This window comes from Marmota monax, unplaced genomic scaffold, assembly GCF_021218885.2.
Source record: "Marmota monax isolate L192 unplaced genomic scaffold, Marmota_monax_Labrador192_F-V1.1 WCK01_AAM20220418_F8-fsc00057, whole genome shotgun sequence".
NCBI classification, from domain to species: domain Eukaryota; kingdom Metazoa; phylum Chordata; class Mammalia; order Rodentia; family Sciuridae; genus Marmota; species Marmota monax.
In genome coordinates this window covers 7,615,463-7,636,005 of record NW_026693933.1, presented here as the reverse complement: position 1 = coordinate 7,636,005, position 20,543 = coordinate 7,615,463, and the positions used below count along the sequence as shown (strand labels likewise).

The 20,543-nt window shown below is 39.0% G+C and overlaps 1 protein-coding gene across 5 annotated transcripts in view; it reads right to left on the bottom strand.

The window, feature by feature from the left end:
* The window catches only part of Dnah11 (dynein axonemal heavy chain 11), a 331,880-nt gene that overhangs the window by 155,365 nt on the left and 155,972 nt on the right, over positions 1–20,543 (bottom strand). For all 5 annotated transcript variants that reach the window (XR_009228549.1, XM_046463517.2, XM_058585343.1 and 2 more), the window contains 6 exons: positions 20,309–20,441; positions 17,877–18,004; positions 16,718–16,866; positions 8,768–8,918; positions 3,616–3,747; positions 132–305 (listed from right to left, as the gene is read on the bottom strand). Coding sequence is in view for 4 of the 5 variants with exons in the window: in XM_046463517.2 (XP_046319473.1) it covers positions 132–305; positions 3,616–3,747; positions 8,768–8,918; positions 16,718–16,866; positions 17,877–18,004; positions 20,309–20,441 (867 nt within the window). In the remaining variant the exon portion in view is untranslated. The remainder of the gene's footprint in view (positions 1–131; positions 306–3,615; positions 3,748–8,767; positions 8,919–16,717; positions 16,867–17,876; positions 18,005–20,308; positions 20,442–20,543) is intronic.

Genomic DNA, 20,543 nt, shown 5'->3' with positions numbered 1-20,543 from the left:
TCCTGTACTTAAGATTCTTCTGAGAAAAATGTTATATGCTGAGCATATCAACACAATAATAATTTATCCATCTGGCAAGAAAGAAAGATTTTTTACAAAAGGGCTCAAATACTGCTGTAGCACACACCCACCTGCAGAGGTACATCTGGATCCATGGTAAACTGGGGGATTTTGTCAGCCCAAGGCAAAAATTTCTTAGTTTTGTGGTCCAGATAATAATCAAAGATTGTCTCCTGGGATGGAAACTTCACTGCTTTCATCTCTTTGTGCCACCACCGGCTGAAGTTGGCTGGATAGTCAGAAAGCTAAGCAGAGCAAGAGAAATCTTTATTGCAGCTTTAAAGGTAATTTTGAAAACACCAAAGCCCCTACAAAGCCTGCTCAATACAGGGTTTGCTGTACACAGAAGAATATTCACAAAGGAAACTTCTGGAATGGAACTGAGAAACTCACCAAGTTTAATAAATAACTAGATATTAGTCATGATGAGTGCTACTGCCACAGGGGTAGAAAGCTGTAATTGCCACATATCCATGAGGTACAAACACAGTGGAATAGTTATTAACTTAGAAAGCAAGATAGTTAGGTGGACCTCAGTTATTCAATGAGTTACTGTGCAAATTACTATGCCAGGTACCACAGGACAGTGGTTATGAAGTGCTGGTATTGATTTATACCCATGTTCACACCAATTGATGGGAAAATGAGAAGAATAAGAAAAAAGGAGTACTTTTAAAAAATTGGTAAGATTGATTAAAATACTATCCTTTACTCTGAGTTTATAGATTCCTTAGTCCTTTTGTTGTTAAAACTTTTTTTTAAACAAAACAATGGTACCACTAAATAGGAATTTTATATATGCCTTTACTTAAAAAGTAAATGGATATATAAATTAAAACAAACAAAAAGTAAATGGCTAGCAATCCTGTGTCATTCCAACAAAACAATATTGAAACTTTGTTGATCTTTGAAATTCTGTACCTGAGAACCTCTGCAGAAGGAGAGAGAAATGGAGGAAGGCATGGCTTGTTTAAAGTAAGGCCCAGGGTAAGAGGTCTGGCTGAAATCCTGAGACCAGTTCCCAACTTCCAGGCAGTTTTCTTGACTAAAACATACTTATTTTTATACAATGATAGGTAAAATAGATTTCTGTTGCTAGATGAGGATTTAGACAATAAAGGAAAGGAAATGGCATCTGTGTGCCAATAACAGTCAAAACCCTTGTAAATCCAGAGGGTGACCTGGCCGAGCAACCCAGTCCATAAGATGGACTGACCTAGTGAATTTTGGTAAAATCCAAAAGCATTATCTAAGTCCACTGCTTTAACAATCTTATCTAAGACCTCAACTCCCAGAAAAAATTCTTAAATTTGTTTTTGCTTTGATGACTCTATGTCCTGGAACTATGGCCCACTCTTAGAGTCTTTGCAAGGAGGGCCTCTCCTTCCACCTTCTAAACCTGCCCAGCTCATTCTCCAACCCTCTGCCATTGACAAGTTAATGAGTTTAGACTCGCATTATTTTCAGATGGTAGCATGAGATATTTTATCACCCTAAAAAAATTGGTCTTACACCAAAGCAAACTAATTTGATCTTAATTCATGGACTATCGCTTGCCTGGCACCCTTTTCTGGAGGAAGAAATTTGCTTCACCTAACAATTTCATCATCAAAATTATTTCGGTGAAAAATTTTTATCAATTCATTCATTCATTTTATCAATTCATTCATAAACTAAAACACTTTATTTTTCTATAGTGGGGAAGAAAACAATTATGAACTCCATGATCAGAGTTTACTGGGAAGACATGGGGGTGCACGGATGGAAGCAGAGGCTAAGCCAATGAATTCAGGAGAAAGCAGGTACCATGACCCTTCTACAAGTAGCATTGGCCACTATAAGCTAGGAAGCACTTGGAGATTACAGAAGGGAATTTAACTTCTGACAAGGGTTGTTATAAGATCCACACAGCCAAATGAATACCAAGTTTATTTATAAGTTATGGTAACTAAGTGACAAGAAGCAGAACTGACCCAGAGATTACATCAGCCCTTTATTTTAGCACCTAGAGCAAGTAAACCAACAGAAATGTGGGTCACTGTTGGTGTGATGCCTTCCAATATAATTTCCCTGTTCACATTTGGAAAGACTTGGGATGCCTGAAAACTGTGTGCCCTCTGTTTTTTATGTGAAGATTCAGGGTTATGCATGGAAGCACAATGACCATGATATGTTCTGAGGTACCCTGGAAGATGTGGCCATTGGGGAAAGCAAACTTGGATGGAAATGCTGCTGCTACCATTTCCCATCAGTGGTACATTGAGCAAGGTACTTCACCCCCTGAGCTGACCTTGATCTGCACAATGAGGATACTTTGAAGACTTACATAAAGATGACATGAGAGAAATCCACACGGAGGTGGATAGTGGAGATGAGACCTGCCTGTTTCTTTCACTTTTGTAAATTAGGCTATTTGTGTATATGGAGTGTATGTGTTTATGCAAAATTTTACTTTAAGTGTTTCCCACTGGAACTCAGAAGCCAAGAAAAAATTAAAAAAAAAAAAAAGGGTGCAGACAGGATAGATTTACTTGAAGCTGAAGGAAAGACCAATGAAAGAAACTGGTGCAAGGTTGACAATGATTCAGAGATGATTATCCTGGGAAAGATCCTCTGTGGGAGCAACTAGAAACAGGGAGCCCTATCTGAAGGTTACTCTATGCCATGCACTGAGTCACCACCACCACTGCTGCTGCCCCACCCTGCCAATTCAGATGCAGAAGCCCCAACTGCCCACACAATGGTATTAGGAGACGGAGCCTCTGGGAGATGATTAAATTTAGATGAGGTCATGATGGGATGAGTATCTTGTAAGAAGAGCCAGCAGAAATTGCTGCCTCTGTCACATGAGGACACAGAGAAGAGGCCAGAAAGATAGTCCTCAATAAAACCCAATCACGCTGGCACCGTGATCTTGGAATTCCAGCCTCCAGCATGGTGAGAAATCAATTTGTTGTTTTGGCCACACTAAGGTATTTGTTATGGCAGCCTGAGGTAAGCTACTGTGAGAACTTGGCACAATCTAAAGATGACTGACTCCTGCGTTTTTGCTATACAAATGATAGTGAAGGGACAGATTCAGCAGCTATTTTGTAAGAGAAACTGAAAGATCCTGAGATCACGGGATGTGGAAAAAATGAATGGTGATTTTCCCACATTTTTAACTAGAGCAACTCAAAGGAATATATCACTAAGGTGAAAAGAGATTGACGAGAAGGGGCAGATTTGGGTGTAGGCTAGAGGAAGGGGTGTGTGACAGGCACAGAGTGTGGCTGGTCTGTGGATCAGCAAGCAGCTGTGATGCTCTGGAGGCAGGTGGACACACAGCCTCAAGCTCAGAGGGGTGAGCTGGGCTGAAGGATATGGGCTTGCACTGTCAGCTGAGGTGACAACTGCCTGCCTGCCTGGGATTGCCTCCAGAATGCACAGACTCAGGAAAAGGCAAGGCAAGGCAAGCAGAGAAGAGTTACCACAGCATTACAAAACAATAGGAACCACATATCAACCCCCAACCCTGCAAGAAAAACTGGGCCTATAAACCATTTCTCAACATACCTGATCTCGAAACAGGGTGCCTCCAAAAGCCCAGATACAAGCAAAGACAAAATAGACTTCATAAACTTCTTTTGGGCTATCCAAAGGTACATTTTCAGGAGTCAACAAACACTCCAAAAGAGTGCAAATGGTCTAAAGAAAAAGAAACAACCATTCATTTGGGGCAAAGAGTTTTTTTTTTTTTTAATGGATTCAAAAGACTTCTTATTACAACTCCACTTTATCCTTAGGAGATTATATAATTTTTCAGAACTCTGTGGCTTTCAACATTGGGAGAAAGAAAAATTATTGCCTTGGGCATCTAAGTCAATCCTCCAATTTTTAAAATCACTTTTAGTCAATTTAATACTCTAAGTAAAAAGAAATTATTCAAAAACAAAAATTTAAAATTAATAATCACTGGATAAACCAGGAAAATATATGAACTAGGAGAAAAATAATAATGAACATTTGTCTATTTTCATTCTTTATAAATAGGGATTCATAAGTAACATGGTACTCTGTAATTTGCTTTCTCACTTAAAACTATATTGAAGCTAGGCACGATGGTGCACACCTGTAATCCCAGCGGCTCCAGAGGCTAAAGCAGGAGAATCACAAGTTCAAAGCCAGCCTCAGCAAAAGCAAGGTGCTGAGCAACTAAGTGAGACCCTGTCTCTAAATAAAATACAAAATAGGGCTGGGGATGTGACTCAGTGCTCAAGTGCCCCAGAGTTCAATCCTGGTATGTATGTATGTATGTATATCTATCTATCTATCTATCTATCTATCTATCATCTTTCCTCATAGGTAAGTGATGATCTGTAATATAGTTGGGGATGAATCTTTAAGATTCCAGTAGACAGGCAGGCATTGCTAAACCTATCCTCCTGGGGACCCTAGGAAACCCACTTTTCTCTGGCTTTGGCAGCCATTTTTTCCACCTGGTGTCATAAATTTAGAAAGCTGGACTGGCAGTCTTGCCAGTGGCATTTTTTGGACAGCGGAGTACATTTAACCTTGGAAGAAATGCTGTTCAGGAACTTGTTCTTCAAACTCTGCAGGTGAAGCATGTTCACAGCAATCCCTTCAGTACTGCAGCAAAAAGCTTTACCATATGAAATATAACCAGAGTTAGACAAATTTAGGGCTAGTTTCCTAAAACACAAAATGGTTCTCTTTAATTAGCATTGTTACAGACCCTAAAAAATCAAAGAAATTCTTGTCCCAGTTTTTGGAGGCAACAACAGAATTTGATCACTATCACAAACCTACACAGTAATGCAAGCTCAGCATTGTTTTTTTGTTTTGTTTTGTTTTGTTTTGTTTTGCACCAGAGATCAAACCTGGGCATGCTTAACCATTGAGACACATCTGCAGTCCCTTTTATTTTGAGATAGGTCATTAGTAAGTTGTTGAGACAGGTCCTTAGTAAGTTGTTAAGGCTGGTCTTGAACTTTCGATCCTCTTGATTCAGCCTCCCAAGTCTTTGGGATTAAAGGCATGTGTCATCATACCTGGCTGAATTTTTCTTTTCTAGCCATGAAAGATGGGGAAATTTTTTTTTTTTTTTTTAAACAATTGAGAACTGTTATATTGTTAAATCTTCTTGCTTGATTTCTGTTTTACATTGTCCATGTTTACCAATTTGAAACAATCTTTTAATAGAACTCATCAATTTGTTATCAAGAAAAACCTCAGGGTTTTGCTCCAAGTAAAAATCACATTGTCGATGTAGCAGTGTCCCTGTAGCATGCTCTTTTTAGGTCTTTAGGGAATAGACCGAGAAGGGGAATAGCTGGGTCAAATGGTGGCTCCATTCCCAGCTTTCCAAGAAATCTCCATACTGCTTTCCAAATTGGCTGCACCAATCTGCAGTCCCACCAGCAATGTACAAGTGTACCCTTTTCCCCACATCCTCGCCAGCACTTGTTGTTGTTTGACTTCCTAATGGCTGCCAATCTTACTGGAGTGAGATGGTATCTTAGGGTGGTTTTGATTTGCATTTCTCTGACTGCTAGAGATGGTGAGCATTTTTTCATGTACTTGTTGATTGATTGTATGTCCTCTTCTGAGAAGTGTCTGTTCAGGTCCTTGGCCCATTTGTTGATTGGGTTGTTTGTTATCTTATTGTCTAATTTTTTGAGTTCTCTGTATACTCTGGATATTAGGGCTCTATCTGAAGTGTGAGGAGTAAAGATTTGTTCCCAGGATGTAGGCTCCCTTTTTACCTCTCTTATTGTTTCTTTTGCTGAGAAAAAACTTTTTAGTTTGAGTAAGTCCCATTTGTTGATTCTAGTTATTAACTTTTGTGCTATGGGTGTCCTATTGAGGAATTTGGAGCCCGACCCCACAGTATGTAGATCGTAGCCAACTTTTTCTTCTATCAGATGGCGTGTCTCTGATTTGATATCAAGCTCCTTGATCCATTTTGAATTAACTTTTGTGCATGGTGAGAGAAAGGGATTCAGTTTCATTTTTTTGCATATGGATTTCCAGTTTTCCCAGCACCATATGTTGAAGATGCTATCCTTCCTCCATTGCATGCTTTTAGCCCCTTTATCAAATATAAGATAGTTGTAGTTTTGTGGATTGGTTTCTGTGTCCTCTATTCTGTACCATTGGTCCACCCGCCTGTTTTGGTACCAGTACCATGCTGTTTTTGTTACTATTGCTCTGTAGTATAGTTTGAAGTCTGGTATCGCTGTACTGCCTGATTCGATGTTCATAGCAGCACAATTCACAATAGCTAGACTGTGGAACCAACCTAGATGCCCTTCAATGGATGAATGGATAAAAAAAATGTGGCATTTATACACAATGGAGTATTACTCTGCATTAAAAAATGACAAAATCATAGAATTTACAGGGAAATGGATGGCATTAGAGCAGATTATGCTAAGTGAAGCTAGCCAATCCCTAAAAAACAAATGCCAAATGTCTTCTTTGATATAAGGAGAGTAACTAAGAACAGAGTAGGGTCGAAGAGCATGAGAAGAAGATTAACATTAAACAGGGATGAGAGGTGGGAGGGAAAGGGAGAGAGAAGGGAAAATGCATGGAAATGGAAGGAGACCCTCAGAGTTATACAAAAGTACATACAAGAGGAAGTGAGGGGAAGGGGAAAAATAATATAAGGGGGACAAACGAATGTCAGTAGAGGGAGCAGAGAGAGAAGAGGGGAGGGGAGGGGAGGGGAGGGGAGGGGGGATAGTAGAGGATAGGAAAGGCAGCAGAATACAACAGACACTAGTATGGCAATATGTAAATCAATGGATGTGTAACTGATGTGATTCTGCAATCTGTATATGGGGTAAAAATGGGAGCTCATAACCCACTTGAATCAAATTGTGAAATATGATATATCAAGAACTATGTAATGTTTTGAACAGCCAACAATAAAAAATTAAAAATAAAATAAAATAAAATCACAAATAGGGACAGATAAAAAAAAAATCACATTGTCTTAAGGAATAATTAAACAGACCAAATGGTCTCAATGTGATGTTATTAGGTGAACACTCTAATAAGTCATATGATTATTCTATTTTCTCCCATAGAATTTGAAAAACACTTTGAGCTCTGCATCAGCAATTAACAAAATCATACGTTAATCCTCATTCTCAAAGAGTTAATATACTTTAACAATTTTTTTTTTAAAGAACTGTCCTATACTGGAATTTCTTAAAGACAGCCATTTTAAGTCACTCTCTTGTACCCTATGGTCTCGAATTCTTATAACTAACTAGAGAAAACTACTCCATAAGACAGCAGCTTACAAGGAGCTAGGGGTAAATGCTATTTCTGTATACTACAAAAGGAAGAAGTGAGAGCAAAAGTCACATTAATTCCTACTGACCTATTTTCACACTACTCTTGAATGAAAAAGTTCACACCAGAGAATCGCACAAATACACAAGTCAACTTGAGAAAGAACACGATCATGGTTCTGCAAGGATTACACCAGAGGAAGTCTAATTAGGCTAACCACATAATTAATTCATTATGAATAAATTCAGACCTGCTTTCAGAAATAAATTATACCTCAGATAATTACTGTTGAATACTATCGTTTACTTAATTGGTGTGTGAATTATCCAAAAACCTGAACTTTCCCTTCGTATTATTCCTGCCACTATTTCTAATTTAGCTTCAAACAAAATTTGGTAACAGTAACTTAGTGGTAACAAAGTAGTTAGAAACCAATTTTGTTCCTGCAGGAAAGGGAAAAAAAAAAAAGGGTTTCAATTGTGACCCTTTTGTGAAGTTGGATATTTCCAAGGGCTGGGGACAGCTTTTCTTCACGCTGAGATTATGATAGCAATCTTCATTTCTGTGCACCGTAAATTATTTCCTTTTGCTTCCATGACAACAAATCATACATACCCTTCACTCTTACCAGCTGACTTACAAGGAGGATCAGAAAATTATCCCAGGAATATTACAAAATCTTCATGCAGATTGACATGTAATCAGAAATATTTTGGGGAAGGGGAAGTCTGTGAGAAAAAATTAGGATGCCCTCCCTTACTCACTGTTGGACATCTTTAATTGCACAGATTCATTTTATCCAAAATATATACTGAGGCTGGCCCCAGAGGTGTGCACCTGTATTTTCAGCAACTCTGGAGACTGAGGCAGAAGGATCACAAGTTTGAGGCCAACCTTAGCAACTTAGCAAGACTCCGTCTCAAAGTAAAAAATATAAAGGGCTATAGATGTATCTCAGAGGCAGAGAGCCCCTGGGTTCAATCTGCAGCACTAAACAAAACAAACAATCCCAAACAACCTTCTCTGCGGAAGTTACATAGGAGTAGAAAACTAAAGCTGCTTGTTCTTCTAATTCTGTTCCAGGAATATGATGACTCCATTAATACATTCAGCACCTGCTACATGCTAGGAACTATGTAAATCTCTGGGCATAGGAAAATGAATATGGCTTCAGCCCTTTGGTTCACAATCTTGAGAAACTGACCACAAACCCAAATGACAACACAGTGCAACAGCGTGTGATAGGGGTTTGCAAAAAGTTCCAGGGAAACCTGGGTCTGAAGTAGGAGCATCCTAACAATCCCAGAAATCTTTCCACCTTCCTATGCAAGGAAAAACATGCACTGTCTTGATCAAGCTCCATCAGGATTCTGGATGTCAGATAGTGTAACTGAGGACAAACCTGCACCAGGCTATTCTCTGGAATTGAGGTGATGGTTTTAAAGCTTGTTCTCAGCTTATCCAAGCATGCCGGAACATATTTATCAAAAAGAATAGTTAAATTGGCCTTTTCTGATTGATGCTGCCTTCTGTCTATCCAACTGGCCACATACCTGAAAAGACACACAGAAAAGCTTTTACTGAACACCAGGCTTGAAAAGCAGAATTTCACCACGTGCAGAGCTCCCCTTAACACAGCTTGCTGCAATACTTCAGGAATCCCTTTAGTGGGGTCATTCTGTTTCTCAAAGCAGAAATATTTTTAAATGGCCCTTTAAAAACTTGCTTTAATGGCCATTTTTAACTTAATGAAAAGAATGCAGAAGAAATTTCTAATAGCACTTAGAAGCCAAACACAACAGAGGGCAAAGGAGGCCATTATACAGCATTTAGAAAGAAGTGCAGTCTGTCATTCCCTCAGGGACAAACTGTTTTCATGGAGGAGGCCTTATTTATGACAATAGCCAGGCATTTTTCTTGATTAATTTGGCATCAATTATTTAATGATGAGAAATCAGTTACAAAAGAGGTAAAAATTCCATAGGGACAATTTCAAGTGTCCTCCTTTTCCCCTGGACTCAACATTTCTGACAACCAATAGCTAATAATGTGTTTCCAATCACAGGCTCTGAAGTAGGATCTCATGATTTTATAAATTTATTCACATATGTATGTATATCAATCTTAAGCTTATAAAATTTTAATTTTGATACATTAAATACATCTAACATATTAATAATCTATGTGTTAATTCAGCAAACATGACTTAGTACCATCCAGAGTAGTCTCTGGGGGTGAACTAAGAGTTGCTAAATGAAAAATAATCACTGAGGAAGTCCTGATCCAGGAGGAAGCAGAGCTAAAAAGTACACTCTGCAGCTGGGAGGACAGTGTGGCCACAGGCCAATGTAGCTACACTTTGCTTTCAGCAAATCAGATTTCACATTTTGAATACTGTACAAAAAGCTCACTTTGCTTTCCACAACACTTCATGGTAGGGTTTATTAAATAGTCAACTATCTTACATCATGGTTAGACTTACAAAATGTCAGATGTCAAAACTTTTGCAGGTCTAAGAGGAATTGTTCTCATGGAAGTCTGATTAGGAGAGTGATTTGATTTAGGAGAGTGATTTGATAAAGTTTATCTCAATGCCTGTGAGAGTGGGTACCACAGAACAATGCAAAGCAGGTTTTTATTGCTCATCAGCTGCCAGAATGGAATCTTGGTATCCACAGTTTATCATGGGAGCAGGGGAAGAGGACTGTGCAGGGAGACAAAACTCTAAAATTCAGACTGCCTGAATCGTCATCCTAGTGCCATCATTTTTTAACTGTGCTGAGACAATAATAATAAACACTATCTTCTGAGAACTGAACAAATATAAATGTACAAAGTACTTAGATTACTACCTGACATATAACAATTCTCAGTTAAGGTTACTAATTAGCAGCTGGGTTCAGATCTTGCCTCTTCATCTCTGTGCATTGTGAGTGAAGTAGTGTCTGGTAGGGTACAGGAATTGGCAGCTGTGATTGGTATAAAAAATATATGTCCTGTCTCCCCCCAAATCTCTTCCAAGTGTGTGAGGGAGCAGAGGCCATTGCAAGAATAACTAGGAGTAGTAGCCTCAAAAATAGCCCCAAAGTTTCTGCATTTAGGGATAGGTAATTACTATTCATTGAGCCACAGTGGTAGTATCCAAAGTCCCAAAGGAAATTGACCAGACCCGTAAGCAAATGATGATCTTGTATAAATGGCCTCCACAAGTGGCATGAAGGAAGCAAGCTCTACCAAACCAGGAGACCTAGTAAGAAGAGATTCTGATCCCCAAAAGAAGGACAATGAGTGACCTCTCTTAGGGGTCAAATATGCCACAGTGCATAATATGTCAACATTCTCAACAAGTATAAACAGTTTAAAATTTCAGAGAGAGATTATTGCTAAACTTTCAGAGTTAGGAATAAAAGTAGATATTTAAAGGACAGAAAATTTATAAGGAAAGACCATTATCTTCAGCAGTGGCAAAACTGAAGACATAGACCTGTATTTGTTTCCAATTCTTTCCATTTCACAAAAAATTCCTTTTAATTTATAAAAGATGCTATAGATTTGATCATGATCAGCTGAAATGTACCACTATCATAGAATGTAAAATTGAAAATGATATCCTAAAATTGCATTTTTATCCCTTGCATACCTAAGAGATTGCCCACACTGGAACCGTGGCCTCAGGAAATCCCTGCCTAGTGATGCCCCTTCATGTATCATCTTAATGCCAATTTCTAGGTCACTAACAGAGTGTTTGACTTTGAAGGATTTATGAATGAGGTCCACACTGTCAGCTGTATTGTTTTTCCCTCCTCCAGAAAAGCTCTAGTTTTATTACATGAAGTCTAAATCCCTGAGGTTTGGAAATCAGCTACTAGAATCTCCAGGTCTCAAAAAACTTTTAAAATGATTACTCAACGGTCTGGAACTGGATCTTGTCAATCAGGTTAGCAAAGTCATCAGACTAAGAGTCTGCTCTGAGGGCTGGGAATGTGGCTCAGTAATTTAGTGCCCCTGAATTCAATTCCTGGTACCAAAAAAAAAAAAAAAAAGAGTCTGCTCTGCATGGCAAGCTTCAGGTTTGCTTTTCACGGTGGCCTGGAAGAGTGGCCCAAGTCAGCAGGGCATGCTGATTCACAGTGTATGCCCTTTATTTCTGAATCTGTGTACTAACAAGTATATATATTCTTCAAAGACAAGAGAATGCAATTGCAGGTGTAGAAAACAATGATGTCATCTGATGCAAGGCAGAGAATTAGTCACACAAAGCTGAAAGGACATTTTAAGCTGAAGTAATAGAAGAAAGTAATGATCTGAAGTTGTGGCTCTCAAAAGTTATTAATAACCTCTTTTGGAACAAACTAATTCCAGATATAGCTCCACCTTTTCCTTTTGTTATGCACAAACTAAGGAATACATAGTTTAGTAAATCCCATTTGCAATGTGTGATACTCACTTTCAAATAATTTTAATTTCAATAATTTATAGCTGGGCACAGTAGTGGGTGCCTATGATCTCTGCTACTCAGGAGACTGAGGCAGAAAGATCACAAGTTCATGCCACCCTTGGCTATTTAGTGAAACCTTGACTCAAAAAATGGGGGGAGGGGTGAGCTGAGGATGTAGCTCATGGTAGGGCATTTGCCTAGTAAGTACAAGGTCCTGGATTTAATCCCTACTGTTAATATACTATATACTATATAATTACAATTGAATTTTAAAATTTATTGCTTGTTTTCCCTTTCTGCATATTTGCATGCCTTTCTATTAGAAAAAAAAATCCATCATTGATTATATCTTCAGAAATTGCCTTTTAATTATCTTCTGTCTCCATTTCTTAAGGTCCTAACAGACACATGTACTGTTGAGTAAACTTCCAGTAAACTTCTTTAGAATTGAGACTTAAAATACTATTATATTTCTGCAGCTGATGTGATTTTAAGGATGTTGTTTAATCTGATATGGTCCATATCTGTAAAGTATGACAGAAATTAATTTGAAGGAGCTCATTGAATTTTAATTAAACACATTTTTTTTGGTTTGTTTTTGATACTAGGGATTGAATGTAAGGGTGCTTAAATACTGAGTCACATCCCCAGCCCTTTTTTTATATTTTTATTTTGAGATAGAGTCTTCCTAAATTATTTAGGGCTTTGCTAAGTTGGTAAGACTGACCATGAACTTCTGATACTCCTCCCTCAGCCCCCCAAGTCACTGAGATCACAGGTATGCACTTTAACAAAAATGTTCTAATAAATTTAAGGGATGTTGGCACAATCTTTATTCCCTAAATGGTACCCTACATGGATATTAGGAACATAGTATTTCATAAGTCCTTCTGCCCATAGTTCTTTCTAATATAAGCTTGGAAAATATATATCCTACTTTTTTTTTTTCCTCAAAGAGCCTAGACACAATGACACACTGGTAGCAATGAACTGATCTTGGATTCTAAATACCATTTTTACTAAAAGTCATTCCTTCTAGTTCCTTGGAGGAATGGTTGATTTGGGTCTCAAGTGAGGAAAGTCTGAGATGAAACAGAGGCATCAAAATATCTGAAGACTTAGGAAAAGTGAAAAAAAAAAAAAGAACACAGATGAGACTAGCTTGATTATCCTCTTGGCAAAATTTATGACAATTGAGAATACAAAAGAATCTTGGTAGTGGGTCATAATCCACTGAATTAAAAGAAAGAAATCAGACAGAAAATAATAGGAAGAAAGTAAAGACAGAAGAGAATCAGGTCCAAGAAATTTCTTCACAACAAACTGTCACATAATACATGTAAATAGAATGACTGAGCTAGGAAATCACCATTTACAACCACTAGTGGGACATCTTTAAGACACTTGACTTGTTCTTTCCAAAACTGTAAATGCCATGAAAGAATAAGATGGGGGAGTGTTCTGGGTTCAAGGGGACAATGGAGACAATGCATCATCTTCGAATGCTAGATTTAAAAAAAGGAAAGGGGACAGAGGAAATTACTGGGATATTTGGCAACATTTGAAAATGATTATTAGGTAACATTAAGAATAAATTTCTTAGGTGTGTTAATTATATTGTGTTCATGCAGAAGGCTATATTGGCTTTTAGGAGATAAATGATGAAGTATCTTAATATCTCCAACTTACTTTCAGATATTTCTGCAAATATTAGTAAAACATATTTCTATGCCTATGAGAGAGGGAGGGGGAGGGAGAGGAGACAGAGAGGGAGAGGGCAGGGGATATTAGCCACAGAGTAAGCAAATGTAAAATGGTAACAGTGGTGACTGTAGGAATAAGGTCTGTGGTTGTACCTTGCATCTTTTCAATTTTTCTATAGTTTTGAATACTTGGAAACAAAAGATTTGGGAAAAGTGAGACCCTAGATATTAGTTTGGAAAGCTGGGTTAATAAATTTAATTGATCTCAGAAGTTAAGTGGATACTAAATGAATTAATACATGCAAAGTTATCACATTATTACATTAAAATAAGGTACTAAACTATCCAATAATTATGGAGTGAAAAAATACCCTAACCCTGAAATAGCCATTTTCTGGGGGCTTACTGAAATGTTCTGGCAATGGGAGGTAAAAATATCCTTTAGAGAAGATTCCCATTGTTTTCGAAAGTAACTAGGCTAGACTCTTAGTCACACACATGAAAATTAAAACCTACCCATTCATTTGAGATAAGACAAAAAACTCTAAAAAGTGAAGTTCAATGGTGAAGAGGGAGCTCTTTACCTCTAAGAATACACATTGGACACCTCTATCAGCAACCTGGGACTTTGATGTACTGGATAAAAGTCCTTTTTTAAATGGGATTTAGACCAAGCTTTTGTCAGCACAAAACTCCACACAATGTGATTGGAAGACCTAGGCTTTGTGAAGGTCACTGTGGAAATCAGACCACCCCAGTAGGGGTGGGGGACTCCCCTGAAGGAAGTGAAAGCTACCACCAGCACAGACAGCCCAAGGTCTCTGTGTGGGAGAGTCAAGGGACACTGGAGTGACTCCTTCAGCCAGCACAGAAGCAACTCCAAGAGGTGCTTTTAGACATCTAAAAACCACTCCTGCCCCAGCCACATTCAGGTAACTCTGTTAAAACAGAAGAGCCTGGACATGGTTCTACTTTGCTATCAAATTAAAAGAGAAGACTTTCGTGAGCAAATCAGTACAAGGAGGAGCATGTTAGGTGGCATCTGGCAGGAAGCAGAGGTCATCCTCAAGTGAGGATGACAGGGGAGGATCCAGGAAGGCGCTGGAGTAGAGAAACTGGAAGGGAGAATGCTAGGTCCTGGGTGTGTTGCAGTGTGGATCTGGAATGTCCCCCAAGGGCCCTTGTGTTAAAGACTCGCTTCCCAGCCTGTGGTGCGACTGGGAGGAGGTGGGAATTTAAGACTTAGTGGGGGTCCAGTGGGAAGTTTTAGGGCATTGGGGGCATGCCCTTAAAGAAGACTGGGGTCTCTTTCTTTCTTTGGCATCCTGGCCATGAGGTGAGCAGTTCTGCTCCACCACATGTTGCCTGATGCACTGCTCACCACAGGGCGAAAAGCTCAGGGGCCGAGGGATCAAGGACTGGAACCTCTGCAACCATGAGTCAAACAAACCTTCTCTTTTCTGTTTTTTATTTTTGAGGAGGATGCTTACCAGGGATTGAACTCAGGGGCACTCAACCACTGAGCCACATTATTTTATATTTTGTTTAGAGATTGGGTCTCACTGAGTTGCTTAGTGCCTTGCTGTTGCTGAGGCTGGCTTGGAACTCGGTATCCTCCTGCCTCAGCCTCTGGGATTACAGGCATGTGCCACCACGCCTGGCTCCACACCTTCTCTTTCATAAGCTGAAATTTGTTACAGTGACATAAAACTGACTACCACAGGGTGATAACAAGGAATGGGTACTGCACCTGTGCCTGCTGGGTCATGAGAATGGAGGTCTACCAGAACCTGGAGTGAAGGCACCTCATGGAGAAATTCAAGAGCAGCCGTGACCTGCAGTTAAGGGACACAGTATCCTAATGTGACCCTGCAGGGAGGGAGCCCAGGAAATAAATAGCCTGACCTCACCCTCCTCTCTTCCTCTCATTTCCTGCCAGGGCTCCTCATTGGCCAAATAAACCAGAAGCCAGAGGGCAAGAAGCCCAGTGATGTAGTTCATGTGGGACAGCTTCCCAGGGCACAGAGCAAGCAGAAGAGAAGGGAGAGTATGTCTGTAAAGGAACACAGAAGATATCTGACACAGTACATGTGCCAGGTAGCACATGGTTACCTGCAGAATTCAGTGGTTCCTACAATGCAGAGTAGAACTGCTGCAGGTGACAAGTGACAACCAGCACTAACTGGAAAGTGTAAGTATTTGAAAAGTAAGCAAGTGGGCACAAAAACTTGGCCTTAATCAAAGCATTTCCACTGCTCATATATGCATATTATGTGCACAAACACATATATGCCCATTAATTTACTTATATTTAAGTGCATCACATAAGCTGTTATTTATTCATTAATCCAACAAATATTTACTGAGTTTGTATCATCCAAGGTGTGTGGACAAGGCAATGTTCAAGTAAAACTGATAAAGACATCCAGGGGCTAATTTAAAGTCATCTAGTGAGCCTTAAATTTAATTGTTAATATCGTCCCCAAAATCATAATATTTAGCTTTTGAAACCTAAGATTGATTTAAAAAATGAAAATGGAACTTGTATTGACATTCTCCAAAGTAGATAAGCAAATGTAAGCACATGGAAACATGCTCTATATCACTAATCATTAGAGAAATGCAAATCAAAATGAAAATAAGATACCACCTCCCACCAATTAGCATGGCTACTAAAAGGAAAGATGAAGAAAAAAAAAAGTATTAGTATTGGTGAGAATGAAGAGAAATTGGATACAGTTTTCTTGTGCATTGTGGGAAGGAACGTGGAATGGTGCAGCCCCTGTGGCAAACAGTATGAAAGGTTCTGAAAAAAATTAAAAACAGAATTCACATATGATCCAGCAATTCTACTTCTGGGTATGTCCTTAAAAGAATTGGAAATTACATTGGTGAAATAAACCCACCACAAGAGGACAAATGGTATATGATTCCATTTACATGAGATACCTGCAATAATCAAATTCAGAGACAAAGAATGAAGGCTGCCTGGAGCTAAGGAGAGGGAGGAATGTGAGTTGTTGCTTAATGGTTACAGAGTTTCAGTTTGGGAAGCTGAAAAATATCCTGTGGATGGATGGTGGTGATGGTTACACAACAAGGTCAATGTACTTAACAACCCTGATCTAACTGTATACTTAACAACGGTAAATTTTATGGTAAGTATATATATTTTTTGCCATAACAAAAAAGAAATTAAAGAAAGACTCACGGATTCCAGCCCAAATCTTGTGGGTTCACATATAGAATACCAGCTCTAGAGACAGTTGCTGGGGTCGCTGTCCTCAAGTGATGTATCTCAAACAGAAGCCTCATGGAGGGAGTGAGGGCCACCCGCTCATTGCTGGCTAGGGTCAGCACCTGGAATGAGCAGCACAGCAGTCAACACTGGCAAACTGTCATCCGGAGCAAGAGAAATGGCTGCCAAATTAGCTTCCACAACCAACGGGAAGAGCCAAGGGCTGCAAGCTTAGCATCCCCAGTTAGAAGCACATCAGAATCAAGACCTAAGTTCATCTCTGAGGTGGTCTGACTGACCCTCAAGGAACAAGATTGCCTAAATGGACTTGTAAAGGCCAACCTTTGAATAACTGCAGTAATTACCACCAAGAAAAATGTAAGTTGACATGATCAGCCTGAAGACCACAAAAAATATTCTCCAGAATCTGAAACCCCACAGTTATTCATTGTCCTATAGAAACTCATGCAGGAATGATGACCTCAGACCTGTGTGTTCTGATGAACAAGGTATTGGTTCAGAAAGCAGTAACCACTATTAACGTAAGGTGGTTACCAATTCTATTCTGGAGAAATGATGGCTACTGATTTCTCCATCCTGTCCCCAAGAATAGAGTTCACATTGCTTAATTGCTATTTCACAGGCCAGTTCCATCATGTTTGGCTTTTGCTGGGATACCGATTAACCTTGGCAATATGCTTAGGGAACATTTAAATACAGTCTGTAAGTAAAAGGAACTAGCTAATTTCAATAGCTAACTTCACCTATTATCATATAGCACAAACTCATTCTTTTATACTCTTAAGTACTCTATATTTAACCAAAGATCATGTAAGATATAATAATGTATGCCTAGCTCTTAGAAACTGGTGAAATGTGAAACTAAATCTTACATATATATCTAACTTTAAAGGAAGTTAAATTTGTAGTAATAAGGAGAATGTGTTACTTTAAATTTTTGTGAAATTAAGAGAAATATGAGGAAAATGTCATTTATCAAAATAGTGATTACATGAGGAGAGCACTGGATTAACAAGTACAAGGTGGAATTAACATTGACAAGTGACTGGAACTCTTTATACTCTCAAGAGCTGTGTTTGTTATTTAAAGACTGACACTGCAGTATACTCACTTTGTTATCATCCATGACCGTATTTAGTGATTCAATCCACGTGGGGTCAATATCTCCATCCAGGACTATCCACTTTGGATCATCATGCATGAGATTTGCTTGTTCTCGCAGAATGAATGAGAAGAGACCTATAAAGTAAGGGTAAACACTGCTAATAGAAAATGGAGTTGAGTGCTGCATATTTCTAAAATAAATTTGTATTATTTCTCCAGGAAACATTTGTATTAGCTGTATAAAAACAATTTTCCTGCTTTTTTTCTTGTGGGCAATATATAACATACTTTGTGCTACATGTGGACTTCAGATCCAATTCTACCATTTACTAAAGAGCAACTTTCACCTCCTGGGGAGGAGTCCTTACCTTCTATGACTGAGCTTTGCCGTATGTCAAACATGGATAACATTACTTTCCTTCAAGGACAGTTGTGGGGATTTAGAGAAGGAACCATTCATAATACGCAAAACTTGGACCAAATGAAGACCACCCTTTCCCATGCACATATTTCAGTCTCTGTTTTACATTACATATTAGTTTATAACATCTTTCTCTACTTTTGAAACAATATATAAAGGGCATAATTCTAAAGCTAAAAAAGCACTCAGAAGTAACTCTTTGACATATTTGGTCATTGACATTTTATTAAGTTTTCATTACTTCACAAGAATGTACAGATAAAAAACATTTTAAACCCATGGTCCTCTTTGCCATTATGACATATCTATTGTGTGTCGCCCAGCATGTTTAATAGTTGCTGACTTTTCAAACTCAATAATACCAGGATGAACAATCCTGCGCTAGTGCATGCGTGTGATGTGTGTCCTCTGGGAAGTATTTTATGTAAAAGTAAGTGACAGCATCTAGTAGAACCTGCCACCAGGATTTATACAGAACCCAGCAAACTTTTCTAATAGTCCCTGATTTGAACAGCTTCCACAGATTTTCAAAAAAACAAAAAAAAAACAGAACATGGTTTTCTCCCTGGCATCATCTTTTATAAAAAGAAACTAGGTCTGGCACAGTGGTGTATGCCTGTAATCCCAGGTACTTGGGGGTGGTGGAGTACTGAGGCAGGAGGATGGCAAGTATAAGGCCAGCCTGTGCAACTTAGCAAGACCCTGTCTCTAAATGTAGCTCAGTGGTAGAGTGCCCCTGGGTTGTTCAATTCCCAGTATTAATAAAAAAAAAAAAAAAGCCAAGCAGCAGCAGCAGCTAAGCTAAAAGTAAAAATGGTCCTAGAGATGAAGAAAGGAGCATATACAAGATAGGAAGATGAAGAATGACTGTGTGTCCTGTTTTACATTAGGTCATCAGGAAAGTTTTCTCTGATGTGATATTCAGTGAGACACTGAAATAATCTAAGGGAGCGAGCCATGCAGACATTCAGAGAAAGAGCACTGGGGATGGCAGGAGCATCAAGTACCAAGGCTGTGACGGGAAGATGCATGGAACAGCCAAGAGGCTAGGACTGATGATTACAGTAAGTGACATGCAATGTGCAGGAAATAAAGTCAGAGATGGCGGGGGATACCCAATCACCAGGCTGTGGGAAAAGATTGGATTCTAAGGGTGATGGGCACCCACTGGAAACTGTAGCCAACAAGTAACAACTTGGAGTGACCCTCTGACATCCGTAGGGAAGATGTGCTGAGGGAGACTGTAGAGCCTTGACTATGTGACATCATGGAGAAGGTGAGAAGGACTGGAATTCTATAAATCTCTATATTTTAAGGTAATGCCCAGGGGATCTGTTGTGAGCTTAAATGTAGGTGTCAGAGTGAGAGGACCTCAAGGACAACACCAAGGTTAGTGTGCTTCCTGAAATGGGAAGACATGAGATTTTAACCAGAGCATCTGCTTGTTTGCAGATATAGGCAGCACCCCTGATCCAAAATGCTCAGGACCAAAAGTAGTTCAGATTTCAGATTTTCCTGGATTTGGGGATATTTGCACAGGCTTGACCAATTAGGCAACCTTAATCCAAAAATCTGAAGCAGAAACATGCTCAAAAGGTTTCAGATTTCAGACCATTTCTGATTCTGGATTTGAGGGCAGGAAACATGCACCTTCGACTCCTGTCTCTGGCAGCTAAAATAACACCTGTCTGATCCTTAGTTGGCATCTTCTATCAGGCACTTTGTTTCCTGAAGCATTTGTGTTGGCTTCTCTCCTAGTTTATAAGGAGCTCTTACATCAATGATGTAATATAAAACACCCAGCTCTTGGTACAAATCTGCTGAATGCAAATAATTTACTCCTTCAAATCTGGCTTTAATTTATATGTTACAAAGCTGTTGGGCTCTACAATATTTCCAATAATGCCAACACACAAACAGTAAATCTGTAACTATGACTAAAATTGGCTTGTTCTGAAAAATGGCTTTCTGGGTAGAAAAAAAAATTTCAGCACTTCAAAAGGGAAAATACTACTTGCCATCTTTCCATTCTCGGGTAGCATGATGTATGAAACCAAAGAGTTCATCTGTTGTCACAGCTTTAGGGTTTAAGTCATTCCAAACGGGTTTCTGTTTCATGTTGACATATGTTCGGTTCAGTGTTCTCAAAATCTGAGGGGAAGAAAGAGGAGCCAAGAAAATGAATACTAACGGAAAAGATTTCCAAAGGGTTTTCCTTATTTACTATATGTTACCAGATATCCTGTGTACAAA